This window comes from Struthio camelus, chromosome 7, assembly GCF_040807025.1.
Source record: "Struthio camelus isolate bStrCam1 chromosome 7, bStrCam1.hap1, whole genome shotgun sequence".
Classification (NCBI taxonomy): Eukaryota; Metazoa; Chordata; class Aves; order Struthioniformes; family Struthionidae; genus Struthio; species Struthio camelus.
In genome coordinates, this window is record NC_090948.1 from 36,628,543 (window position 1) to 36,642,444 (window position 13,902).

The following is a 13,902-nucleotide window of genomic DNA, read 5'->3' on the forward strand; positions in this document are numbered from 1 at the left end:
CGCTTTTGAGTTCGACAGGCGCTTTGACCTCTTTTCTCTGAACACTGGAGAGAAAGAGGTTGTGTGTAACATGGGGTTTTCTCGCTCCCAACGGCTTCTTTTATATGTTTTTTTTCTTTGTTTCCTTATGTCTCCTTGGGAGTGACGTCCCTTACCATTAGTTTGCTTTCGTATAAGTGAGCCCTGCTCTGATTTAGCATTCATGCCCAGGCCAGCATTGCAAACATAGTTCTGAATTGCCCAGTTTGAAGAAGAAAGCATATTAAAAAGATGGGGTAGATAGATAGATCGATAGATGGATTTTTACTTAGCAAGTGGGCTTCAAAACCGAAAAATTGTTCCCAGGCTCAGAGAATTTGTTCCAAGTTTTAGCTTGCAACGAATTTACAGCTCAAATTAAAAATCCTGAATTTATTGAAATTATGGGTTCCTATTGGGAGTGCTAACCCAGTCTTTGGTATAGCATTGAAAATTATGACAATGTAATTTGAACTTTGTAAGAGGAAGCTGTTAAATAATTTTGCAAGGAGCCAAAGTAAAAAAATTAAGGAATTACAGCTCTGAACTGAAAACTGTAGTGAGCCAATGCAAAGCTCATTTAATAGGAAAAATTCCCACTAGATTCATTGAGTTTTGGATGAAATTCAGGCTCTTTGCAGAAGTTTAATCAGTATCATATCTACTACTAAAAGGCGAAGCCTGGTGGCTTGTGCTGTAGGAAGACAACCTCTGAGTAACATCAGACCAGAGAATATTGGGCAATAGAGGAAACACACCTCAGGAGTAAGGGATCAAGAAAAATCTTGCAGGAAATCCATTTTCACGTCCCTGGGAGGAGCAAGCCGGTACCCAGCAGGGTCCAACAGAGAGAGTTTTTTCAGCAGCACTGAATAACATCCAACACTTGCGACCACTTCTCCCCTCTAGTTGGGTAGCCAGCGTCGCCTTGTCCAATGTCTGTGGAAGACTATGGAGGCAGCTAGCCTTAAATCAGTGCTTTTCGCAAAGTTAATACGCTGGAGGAATGTAAAGGGAAAAGACTTTGCTTTCCTTGAGCCTGAACACAAGGTGGCTTTCTTGAGACCAAGTAAGCATATCCTGGTTCATCTTTCCCATAGTACGTTTGCTGTGTGTTTATGGTACTTACAGAATGCTCTTCATAGCCCTCACCTCCGCAGCGTCAACGAGTGCCCATGAAGAACCTGGTGTAGGAGTGGGGAGGACGAAGGAATTGATGGTTTACTGGAGGCTTATGGAGGGGTTGGTGCCAGCTACGCAGAAATGCTCCCCCAGTACTCCTGCCTTCCTCGTCAGCGAGATACGCTGCTCTCCTCCTAAATGCCCAGCTACTGCTTTTACAGGCTCCCTCGTCTCTCTGGGAGCACAACGGACATGGCTTGGTTGGGGTATGGCGCTGTCAGAAGGCTCCTCACAAACACGTAAGACCACTGAAGAGACAGCACATGCCCGAAATACAGCCCGTAACCATCTCCGCTACCTCGTATTAGAGGACCTGCAGTATTTCACTGGAAATGTATTGATCCCGTCTTGGACATGGTTTGTCTGGAGAGCTTGTGAAAATCAGTTTGCAAGGGTGTGCTCTTTTGTTATGTGTATACATAAACTGTGGGAAGGCTCGAATTGTAATTTGCCTGATTCAATGGGAGGATTATCTTCAGGAGGACTGCAGGATTAAGCCAGTCTCACTGGATATTTTCCCCCTTGTTTTGAATGCTGATGAGAAGTAAAGTGGCTCCAATTTGTTGGCTTCCTGACTGGCACGCTCGTGCCGGGGAGGTCAGCGGGAAACGCCGAGCTCTGGGACTCACGTGCACGGAGGCTGCTGGTGTCTACCAGCAACGGCTCCTGTTACCAGCCTCTTCCTTCTGCTAAGTACTTAGGGCTGTGCTTAACTTTAAGCAGATGCTCAAAGGCTCTTGACTTAAGCCTGCGCTGCAGCAGGCCCTCCACTGGTGTGTGCTGAGAGCCCTGCCTGGGTGAGGCTTGCCAAGGTTTGCATCTCTTCTGATGGGCCAGAGGAGAGAAAAAGGCGGCTTCCCAGAGCTGGCTGCGGAGCGTTCCTGGAAGGAGCTGAGCACCCTCGACGCCGAGGGTTGTCTACGGGAGTCGGCAGTGCTCCGTGTCAATCCTGCAACGAAGGTTATTATTAGACTTGCTAATGGCAAGTGTATGCGAGAGATGGGAGCTGTCTGTGACAGAGCAATGTATAGTCGTAAAAATGCAGAGCTGGAGAGCATTACCAATGGGTTATAATGATTTAAAGATGTGGCTATTTAAAAATGTTGTGACTAAGATTCAGAACAAGACTTTTAGCTCTATAAATAGCTTCCTTTGTTTCCCCTCAAACACAGTTGCATGGTTTGGCCTTCATTTTTTTCAGCAAGCCATTCTGTTAGGAGAGGGTATTTATTCCTTAAGTGAAAATTAAAGATTACCCAGATCTGATATGACATCTTTTCTTTTCCCAGGTAAAATGTGAGGCTAAGTCAGCTTTGCCCAAACCCAAGAGTAACAACAGCAACTGTAAAAAAGGCTCAAGTGAGGATAAATCAAAGATTGCCGTAGGTGAAGAATGCAGAGCTGATGAGCAGGCTTTCCTTGTGGCACTTTATAAATATATGAAAGAAAGGAAAACACCAATTGAACGAATACCCTATTTAGGTTTTAAGCAGAGTAAGTATCCTTTTTCTCACTTTCTTGTTGACATTTTAGAATGGTTTGGCTTCTCTGGAGAAAGCATTTGCACACGGAGCCTGTTTTAAAGCCTTATGGATGGGGGGACCATGTTTATATCTACAAATTTTCCAGTCCAGGCATTTTACTGTCTCTTATGCCTAGATTTGCATCTCTTCCTTCTGGGGTAGTTGCTGCTGGATATTTATAGGTTTAAATCCGCTGATTATGACTAGAAATAGGCATGCTGAAAACTCTCTAGTTTTCTGTTTTGTAAATCTGCAGCGTCTGTAATGCCTTTCTTCTGAGTTAATAATATGACGTATCTTTATTGTGCCCAGATGTTCTTTATGAAAGGACAAATATTAAAGGAAGACATTTAAAGGTGGTCAAGAAAGGCACAAAAGGGATCATATTTTTAAGCACAAAAATGTGTTTATAGTTAATAAATTACTGACTTCAGAGAATATAAAACCAGACCGTATCTGTTTAATACAGAATGCAATGTTTAGAATTGCTTTGGCATGTATAGTTTGTAGTGCCACAATCTGTAAAGCAGTTGTAGGTGGAGGAGATACAGTTGCAACCAAATTTTACATAAATATTGCAATGGAAGTGTAGATTTTTCAGCATTTCCAACAAAAGCCGTAAATGGGGGTATTTTTTCCTCCTTATCTGTAGGTTGAATGATACTTTAATTACCTAAAAGGCGGACTCCATGGATTGAAATACTATTTACTCTAATTTATCTCCCAGATTAAAACCATGTGTTATTTTGATGAAGAATGTCAAACCTGTATGTTTTACATAACAATTTACATACCTAATAGCAATTGGCACTGATTGCAACAGGCCTCCAGCAGCCATTATAAACTTATATAACTCTGAATGATTACAGTGTTTGTCTGAAAACTGGCTGCTTGAAATGGAAGTAAAATTAATGTACTATGAACAGCTTTGTTGCATTATGCATTGATTCAGATTAAATCAAGGCCTAAGCAAAGCTCTTGATAGCTCTGGGACGGTACAAGGTTCAATGAGGCTTTCAGAACATTTTTGTGTTGAAGAGTGATCCCCCCCCCCACCCCGGTTTTTTGCTGCACTCCCTCAACCAAGGGGACAGGGTGGGCTCAAAAGACAAGCTAAAGCATTATTTCTGAAATTCTCCACCGGGGTGGGGTCCGCTGCTAACATTTAGCTGGAATACACCGAAAGTTGCTTGATCCGGCAAATACTTAAATGCCAAGAGTAAGTATGCTGAGAAGAGCAGCTCTATTTGCAGGACCAGGCTCTGTATTTGTCCATCAAGAGCTGTGCAAACATTGCCAGAAAAACTGTGTTAGTGGGACGGAGCAGTATGTTCACTACAACGTAGCATCCCCCCGCGGGGAATGGAGCCGGACCTCCGCGGCGCACGGCGTTATTGCCAAGTCTGGCCCCAAATCCTCACGCGTGTCTGTTGGGAGTCACTGTTTGTTGGTGGCGTGGTGCATGGGCCTGTCGTCAAGTTCAGTTCTTCAACTGTTATCAGTTATTCTTCTATCAATTAAAATAACATTAAGACACCCCAGCAGCAAACAGTGGCCCCGTGGGACATTGAGGAAAAGCACATGAGGGGAAGGAGTGATGGAGGAAGTAACAAGCGTCTCCCAGCACATCTTTTGGAGGAGATGCCTCTGCGCCTTCCAGCCCGTAGCCGTGGGCAAGGCACGACCACCCCTTCTGTAGCTATTTTGGTCCTGTTCATTTGGGCTCCCCCGGGTTCACTCCCGCAGGACCCCTTCGAGCGCAGCCTATTGTTTATTGATGATGAAGGCCATTAGCTGGGCTGCAGGAAATATTGGATATTGTTGTTTAATCAATAGGCAGTCTCCGCGAGCCGGTGTGCGGCTCATGCTTGCTTGTTAATGAAATCAGCGCTAAACAAATAATTGAAACCAACATTCTTTCCAGTGAGTAATTTTTATTATCAAAATTATGGAAACGTGTTACAGCCATTATACTGTGTTTCTTATCAGCAAAGTCAAATGAGCCCATTACCTTTGCCTCGGTGTATTTTTCCAGCTCTGTAAAGGCATCTACGTGTATTTTCTTATATGTAATTAAAAATATATATATGGTGTGGGCTAATATTTGCTCTTAGGATTGTGTAAATATGTCTTTGGAAAGTGTTTCACGGGAGTATTTTCAGAGGCTGTGAGCTTTTATTTTTCTATTTTTCTTTTTAAAAAACTGTTTAATTAACATTTCTTTGAAATATGTTGGTTAATGCAATGCTTATCTAAATACTTATTGTCCCTCTAACAGTTAACCTTTGGACTATGTTTCAAGCTGCTCAAAAACTGGGAGGATATGAAACAGTAAGTGTTTAAGTAACTTAAATGAAATAATTGTGCAATCTGACTTTTCCCTGTTAGAAAAAAATGTAAAAGCAAACAATCATTTGCTGCATTTTAAGCTAGCTGTACACATTGTGGGTTTATTGGACCATTTTTGGAAACAGTCCCAATTAGTTCCAGGTTTGGCAAAATTGTAAACTTGTCGTAAAAACTACAAGTGGAAAACATATGTAACTCTTCCCTGTCAAGGAAATTAGTTGGGTCTGTAATTTTTTCCCATGTTGAGAAAGGGCTATTATTGTACAACAAGCCAAGATTGCATAAAAGAAATTTCACTTGGCAACATCCCTGACATCTGTTCATGTCTAATATGGGAAATGTATTAAAGGCTTTCAAAAGTAATCAGCATTGTCCATTAAGGAATAGTATGCTGCAGTATCTTCTCTTATTCCGAGTGTAAAAGATCTTTATTAGACAAGGGTCAGTACCACATAAACAGGAAGTTATCAAAGTAATTCAGAAAAGTTTCTGACACTTTTTATCAGCTAACCATATCTGACAAGAGCAGTTTATTTTTAGCTCACAGGAAAATTTGATGGCCGTGGATTTTACAGCATGTATTTTGAACCAATAAAATATTAGAGCAACAAACTTAGATTAAAATCTTGAAATGAGAAGAAAGAGCTGCATTAATATGGCACATAGAGACGACATCTGTAATAAAAACCAATTGACATAGGAAGATGTCGTCATTGGAAATATTTTCTTTGCACAGAATGATCAGATTAAGTTGTTCAGTTCCTGCTGCAGTTGGATGAAAGAAATTATTTTTGCTTTGTTTACGAAGTAATCTGGGACATATCTGTGCTATAGAGAAATGACAGGAAGAAATGCACTATCAACAAACTGCAAGTCATTTGAACGAAAATACAAAACTAAGCTATTTTCTTTCCATACAATAAGGCATATTGTTCTCTAAATTAACAGCCCAGGTTTTATTAGCGTGGGCGTGGTTAGGATTTTGTGAAACAAGAAATCTAACGTTCTCAACAAAACTATATGCTTGATTTGGCTTCTGTTATTTCTGTATCTTTCTTTAATCAGCACATACCATGCTTATGTACAGGGGTGTGCGTATGCGCGCTCGTGGGTGTATATGCACGATTAGCTGCTGCAGCTCTGGAGTTACAGCAGTTATGAGCCAAGAGTCATTGCTACAAGCTGTAAAGTGCAATGAAGATGAGGGCTAAAAATTTGAACTTGATCCAGAGCGCAAGCGAAGGCTGGGATGGAGACTGAGCGGGGAGTGACGTGGGCAGAGTGCTCAGGGAGGCAGGTTGTTTCACAGCAACGTTTTGGACCTTCTCGAAGGGACTGGGATGCCCAAGTGGTGGTTTGCTGGAGAGAGCCGAGGTTGAGGGCCAGAACCGAGAGAGGAAGGGGTGGGTTTAGAGATGCTGAAGAAGCTAACGCACCCACGTGTGTGAAGGGAGGACTGGGGCAGTGAGGTTGTGAGCACGAGGCCAGTGAGGCAGGTCTGCCAACGGCAGCAGAAGCGTGAGGGATCCTGTAGGTGAACTTCAGTGCTTGGCTCACCGACATGTGTGCTCTGATGGTGAGAGGCGTTTGTCACCTGGGAGGAAAATGGATTGTGCTTTTTCTCCATAGACAAGAGACTTAAAAACTGTTTCCTGGTCAGTAAATGGCAAAGGAAGCAGAGGTCAGGCCAGTTTTGGTTTGGAAGTGACTGGGTTGGAGTGAGGGGGGCCTGACCCAGTGTTTTATGGATGTAGGTTGTTTCATGTTTTCTCTGCAGAAGAGCTGAGGTGCGGAGAACCATGTGGATGCGAGTTAGGTTGTACATGGAGCATGAGGCCACCCAACCTCATCCTTTTCTGTTAATGATCTCATCCTCAGTATGGATCTGCCTTTGTTTTGCATTCTCTGAATGTTAAACCAATAGCTGTTGCATTACTTTGACCTACCCACCCTCTTTTTTCTTTTTTTTTAATTTTATGGCCACTTTACACCGACTGAGTTTGCCACGCTGCAGTTGACCGTGTATATTGTATCGTGGTGAACACTGATGGGAGGCTTTTGTGTTTGGTTCTTGCTTTGTTTTTGAACAAGGCACTGGATGGCTGGGACGGTATAGACCTCAGGATTAGTTCCAGGATCTTGGACAGATCTGCTTAGTCGCATATTTAAAATTGCAAGTGAGTGCTGTAATGCGGTAATGACCAGATTACACCAATACCTGTTGATGATGAAATGTCACGTGCAGAACAAAGGCTTACTCAAATTCAGGGTGACAGGAGCCTACCCTGATTAACATATATTTATCTACATGGACCCAGCCGTCTGGCTCATCCGAGTCATTTGTCCATTTTAAGGGCTTCATCGTCTTTTAACGTGCTTTAAAGTTTCGCAAGTTTCTGGTTTGTGTGTTAAGATAGAAGTGGGTCTTCTCTCTTGCAGGCATTGTAAGGACAAGAACGCTTACAAAAGGCTATTTGGCTTCAGCACGTGACAGCCATTTTCTAAACAGGCAGCAAAGGAAAGATTGGTTAGAATCACTTATTGGAACTGAGGATGGTCAGTTAACTAGTTTTTGACTAGGGAGCGTAGAAGCTTTCCCAGCGAGATCAGTTGCAAACTTCACATCCTTGTGTTTGGCAGAGGAATGGTAGTCAGCTTGTTTTCCCTTTCATCCCTGGTCCTTTCCACCTTGCACACATACAGATGCTTTCACAAGGCTTTAAAAACATCTCTAACAAAGAGGCAGAGATTATGTACAGTGCTTCTCAGCTTCTGCTCAGAGTCGCCAAGCGATGCCAGACCTCTGAGTCCAGTCCTGTCGTTTAAGGATCGAAAGCTGAATGAAAACAGCCAGGGATTGGATTTGAGGTGCAGCCGACAACTTTCTCAACCATCTGCCAGTCTTTCCTTAATTGTCACGTATCAGGTGCTGGGATGGATGCGGTGAAGCTAGACAGAAGGTGTTACCTGTACATATGGGATATTTAGTGGTGTCAGGTCATCATCATGTGTTGTATGCTTTTATTTAAGGGCTCTCCCATTAGAGAGTCTTTTCTCATCTCTTCATTTTCTGTTTGATTACTAATTCTTAGTAAGTTGTCGTCTATAGCTGTGTAATATTGCAGTCCCGTGTACGTCCTGATGGGCGCAGAACAGGCTTAATAAGAACAGAAACCCATGTAAATTGGTCTAACTCCTCACCAGATGAAGCTGTCTCTCTGGAATTGGTGGGATTGTGTTTCTCTTAAACACAGATACATGAAATAGGCATTTTTGCCTATAATAATAAGAGAGTGCGTTGGAAAGCACTCTGTATAGCAGACCTGAGAGCACCACACAGCAGTGAATGATTTAAACTATCCCCAAATCCCTTGATGAAATTTCAGACAACATTGCATTGTAGATGGCTCAGCTGCAGTGACATTGAACGATCACGGCCTGGGATTTTCTCAGTCATCCTAAGGCAAGTGAATAAAGGATGCAGATGTTCGTAGATGGGAAACTTCCAGGGATTATCCAAGGAGTTGTCTTTGGCAAGTCATGAAGTGGCATCTTCCTTTCGGAGCCAACGCACAAGGAACGCCTTGGCATGTTCGTCTTAGCAGGAGACTGTGGTGCTGAATGGACTCAACCCGAAGATATCTTAGAAAGATAAAGGTTAAAAAGAAAATTAGGTGGGGCTTAATCTTTGCCCTGTAGCAGCGTAAGTTTCGATGAAGGTCAGAAGGGATCCCATTTAGCTGCTGCCTCCTGGAAGCCGCAGCAAAGTGGTTTAGTTATAAAAAATTAATGGTCGACAACTACCAAAGTTCTGCATCTAGGCAGGCCCGAAGAAGCTGACGTTATCAGTGGCATCTAAAATACCCGTGTTTGTGTCCTACTGAACTGAACTAACACCGAGAGCTCTATTTTGAGGAGCTCTGTCAAGATCACGTGCCATGACCAGAAAATCCCCCTTTAGATTTGTTGTTGCTGTGCAGAAGACTTTTAGGATTTCTCAGAGCAGAAGCCGCCAATAAAAGCCTTTGTATAAACAATCCCCTACTTTAACAGCTAAGATCATAGCTTTTGTTTGATTGCTCTTGAGGACTTGCTGGGCCCAGCTCTAGGGTTGTGGACCTATGGATCAAATGGTGCAGACGAGTTAGAAACCAGAAGACTGCTTCAAAACTAAAGCCAGCCCTGGAATGGAAAGCTGCAGGAGATGAGACTGGCCTATGCAGTTCCTGGAACCTGGAACATCCTGCACTCTTAGAAATGTGGCCACTGGGAGGGATGTACATACTGGTCGGAGCAGGGAAAAGAGCAAATTGGCGATCTAAGGCAACGAGGGAACTTTGTCCTCTGTAACGTTGTCTGCTGGAGCGTGTCGGCTTCGTTCAGGAGACTTAAGATGAATTAACCAAAAGCATGAATAGAAAGCGCTCAGGAAATGTTTGTTAAAGCTCTTGAAGGGCCTGCGTGGTCTTAGTCCGCTCTACTTCCACGCCTTTAAGAAAATGGCCCTTTGCTTTGGCTCGTTTATGGGAAATTATCTGCTCGGGCGACCAAAACAGTTTAACGTTTTCGCACCTTTTGTTACCTGGCTTTCTGTTTCCCATAAGCCCCAGTCATAGGCTCGTTACTCAGCAGGAACACATATGAGCCCTGTCAGAGTTGGAAACCGCTGTGTAAAAGTGGCCAAATCAGGCGTTTTCAGTATGCACAATAACCGCAAGCGGAGCATTGCCGAGCACAGGCCTTCCCTGGCTCCTCAGGAGGTTTTTTATCACTGGAAGCAACTAGGAGTGACTTCAGTGAGACGACAAGGCGGACCTTTCATCCAGATGTGGCCAACATGAGCGTCCAACTTGAGCGACGCTGCCCTGCACGACAGTGGCAAAGTTTCCACAGCGCAGCGTTTTGTTTAAGGTTGTAATTTATCACTAACTTTAGTCCTTTGAAGTTTATTAAGCATAAAAACTGAACTTTCCAGAGCAGGGGAGAGCTCAACCCCAGGCTTTGTTACAATAACAGTTGTTTCAGGGAATGACAAACTTAAACGGAGCTCCGTCCGTGGGAGAGCGCAACTCTGCTAATTGCCGAGGAGTTCTGGTCCGCTGCAGAGGCAGAACTGGATAAAGCTGGGCAAATGTTTGGGTAAATACTCTTACCCCAAACAGCCCAGAGGAGGGAGACACCAATAACGATCTAGTGATTTCAGAGATCCCCAGCGTGGCCAGGGCACAGCCCCCAAATCGGCTTTGTGCACCTTTGCTCCTCTAGTCCCCGAGGCTGCCAGACGCTCCGGTTCATATGAAGCCACTTGCAACGGTCCTGAGGGCATCCGTAATTTGGGGGAGTCGCCGGGAGGCAAGGGGCGTCTGGCCATGCCTCTTCCATCCCAGGGCTCCTCCGCGGCAGGGGCTTTTTGGACCTTTCCTGTTGGAGAAAGAGCCTCCATTTATATTCCCGGGAGATGATGTTCATCAGGACTTCAGATCTTTAACCCCTTCAGTAATAATAACCGGCAGCCGTGTGGGTTGCGTGGTGAAGAGGTAGCTTAAGAACCTAAACAAAACTGACTGAAAATGAACCTTTTCCTCCGATGAGAGGCTGGTCTTTTATTTAAATCATTCGTTTGTGCAGAATTTATCCCTCGATTGTGGCATCTCGGGCCTCTGGTCTTTGGGTTGGCTGCAGAAGACGGAATAGAATTAGTGAACGCGGTCAGTCCATTTTGCTCTTAATGGGATTTAAGATAAAATGCTTCCTTTTTGCAAATATCTGTAGGTGCAATCTGTCTAGAGGTACCAGTAGTGAGTGGGAGGTGCTGATGATTTCTAAGAACTGGGCAAACAATGAACTTGAAGGAATTGTAACATTATCAAATAACGGGTCTCCAGCTGTCCTTTTGCCTTTGGAGAATAATTTCTGCAGAGGAAGGACTTTCCTTTTATGTAGAGCCGAAAAAAGCACCTCTTAGCCTGCAATATTTAGTGACAGTAGCCAGCTCCTCTTCTTTAGATTAAAATTACAGACCTCAGATTGCAAGCTGTAATATTTGTTTTCTTCTGATTGCTGCCTCTAGCTCCTCAGCAAACGCCATTGACTGCTCTGTGGGGAACTCTGGAGAAGCCTCCAGGGCTGAATATAAAAAATCCACAGCGTTCCACAGAAAATGATAAAATTCTCCCCAAAATGCCCCAGCCTTCCCTTCCCCCCCCCACCCCGAATTTTCCACCGGCCCTCTTTATGAGCTGCAGGCAAAGGAGGGTGATCTGTTGTGCTTGTCCTATTCCTGTTTTTCTTCCTGTTTTAAATATAGCAGAATATATAAAATAATGAAGTGGTATTCAGAAACAATTCTTTTGCCAGGTCTTCCATCTGTTATTCTGCATAATCCTAATTTCTGTACAGAAAAACCAGAACCATGGTATGCAACTCAATATGTTACAAGATGTTTATTTTCATCAGCGTGGTCCAATAAAGTACATAGCTCAAATATTAACATTGGAGTATGTTAAGATTTCATTAGTATTTGATCTATATATTTGACTGACATAAATGGATAAAAATAAACAGCTTGTAACGTATAGAGTTACGGACTCTGCTTTTGTGGATTTACCACAGAATTCTGTGGTAGATTTGGATTTTGCAGCAGATTTATTTTCTCTAATTCAGTTAAAACAACTACGTAATCGGTATTTGTGCTGAGTTTGGTTCTAGCTTCATTTTCATAATTCACGGTGGGATTTGTCTGCATAACTTCTGATGGTTAATGACCCTATATTGATTGAGCTTCTCTTTTGTGAGGCTGTATTGCTTGTGACTTGCTAATGAATCAGGCAGATCGCTCCATTTTAGAGAGAAAGAAAATAGACGTGGTGTTAACTTAAAAAAAGCCGAAAAGACACCCGAAGCTCTGTGCACGCTATATATTCTGGAGGGGCTTTTACAGTGCTGGTGGTACATGCTGTTCTGAAAGTGTCACACATGCGTTTGTTGTTGTGAACTCAAATGCTGTAGGATCTGTAAAGATGCAAGATTAAATTTTCCATTGCCATTTTTACAGATAACAGCCCGTCGACAATGGAAGCATATTTATGATGAATTAGGTGGTAACCCTGGAAGCACAAGTGCTGCTACATGTACTCGCAGACATTATGAAAGGTAAGATAACAAATCTGAAATGCTTGTTTAATAATGAAAAAATTAATTTGGAGAGCCTTCAAAGCGTTTTATAAAGAATTAGCGAGCGAACGAGCGAGGGAGAGGGCTCTTGAAGACAAGGTAAATATTCCCCCACCAGTGTAGTCAGATAATCCATTGTCGTTTAAACCAGAGTGAACATCTCCGGTGACAAAACAAGTAGAACGAGCATCTGATTTTTCTTTGGTTCATATCTTAATTTTTACAACAGCTGCCCAGGTAAGGAGACTGCAAAAGGCAGAGGCAAGGAAGGGCGGCGGAGCGGTGCAACCCCTTGCCTTCCGCCCTTCTCCTGGGAACGGCCAATTCGGCAAGTTGCGGTTGCCATCAAAATCAGGGGCGGCCCGCAGCGCCGAGTGCGACGCCGGGAGCCGGGCCGGGGTCGTGGGTCCCGGCGCCGCCGTGCCCGCTGCCTCCTGCCCGCCGCTGCCGCTGCGGCCGGGCCTCTCAGCTCCTTATTCTCCCCATGTAGATGCTAACTTCCAGGGCTCGCGAAGCCGGCCCGCGCTGAGTGAAATGCTGGAGCTGGAAAGTCGGTTTGCTTTGCTTTGGTTTGCTTTGTAGAAACAATGGCTTTTCTTTTTTTTCTTTTTTTCGAAAGAAGCAAATGTTAATGAAGGCGCTGCAATTTCCGGCCCAGATCAGGAAAGTGCAACCTCCCGCTCCGGAGCAGAAGCGAGCTGCTTTGCTGGGGGCGGGAAGAGGTTGGCGCTCGCCTGTGCGCAGCGGCGCTCGGTGCAGGGGGCACTTTCGGCCTTTTTTAGGTACCTCTTTTGCAGGCGCCTGTGGCAGGCGGTCCACAGATGGCAGGGGGAGAAAAAAGCCTGTAGGATTGTCAGGTTAGCCCGGAGCGAACCAAAAATATGCTCTACCAAATCTGGCCTGAAAAACCCAGGCGCGTATATGAAATCCCTCAGTGACAGGTCCAGTCTCTAGATTTTTAGTGTTAGACACTTTTCCCATTCCCCCCCCCCCCCCCAGCACAGAAAAACTGTATTTTAAGCCTCAAACTTGGAAGAACGTATGTGAGAGTGTCAGGCTTTGTCTCAGCCGGTAGCGCGTAGCGCTCACGACGTTGAATGTAGAAGCAGCGCTGCGGCGCGGGGGCAGGCAGGCGTCGGTGACGGGGGACGCGCGCGCGGTTGCTGACTTGGAGGGGAGCTGTGAAGCCCGCCACCGATTCGGTTTGGGCGTAGCGCGGGCTCGTGCTTCCGGCCACTGTTTCCATGTGAAAACGCGGCAGGGCTGCCAGCCTCTCGGCGAGCGTTACCTGTACCTCAGTTAGACAAGCTTTGCTTCGTGAGGGCGGGTAACGGCGCGAGCGCAGGTTGCTGGGTAGAAGCAGTGGGTGTTTTTATTTGAGGCGTAGCGCCGCTGAGCGCGCGCCTGCCGCCGCGGGCACGGCCGGCCTGGACCTGCCGCCGAGGGGGTTGGTCCAGATCGGCCCGAGCACTTCATAAAAATGCCTCCGTCAGCCTCGTTTTCCTTCCAAACCCATTCATCTCTGTCCGTTTTTAATATTAGTACCAGGCTCTTGGCTGTCGTCCCTCAGTACTGTACTTAATTGCTTGCGTTACAGATGATTACCGATATAAAAAGCATTAATGTTTCCCCATCGCGGGGCTGTTGCCCGGTGCGC

General features: G+C 44.7%; 1 protein-coding gene across 9 annotated transcripts in view; it reads left to right on the forward strand.

Moving 5' to 3' along the window:
- ARID5B (AT-rich interaction domain 5B) overlaps nucleotides 1–13,902 on the forward strand; it is a 109,411-nt gene that overhangs the window by 79,157 nt on the left and 16,352 nt on the right. For 8 of the 9 annotated variants that reach the window (XR_011142255.1, XM_068950806.1, XM_068950812.1 and 5 more), the window contains 3 exons: nucleotides 2,490–2,694; nucleotides 5,002–5,054; nucleotides 12,127–12,224. Coding sequence is in view for 8 of the 9 variants with exons in the window: in XM_068950806.1 (XP_068806907.1) it covers nucleotides 2,490–2,694; nucleotides 5,002–5,054; nucleotides 12,127–12,224 (356 nt within the window). In the remaining variant the exon portion in view is untranslated. The remainder of the gene's footprint in view (nucleotides 1–2,489; nucleotides 2,695–5,001; nucleotides 5,055–12,126; nucleotides 12,225–13,902) is intronic. The other variant, XM_068950807.1, reaches the window with a different exon arrangement.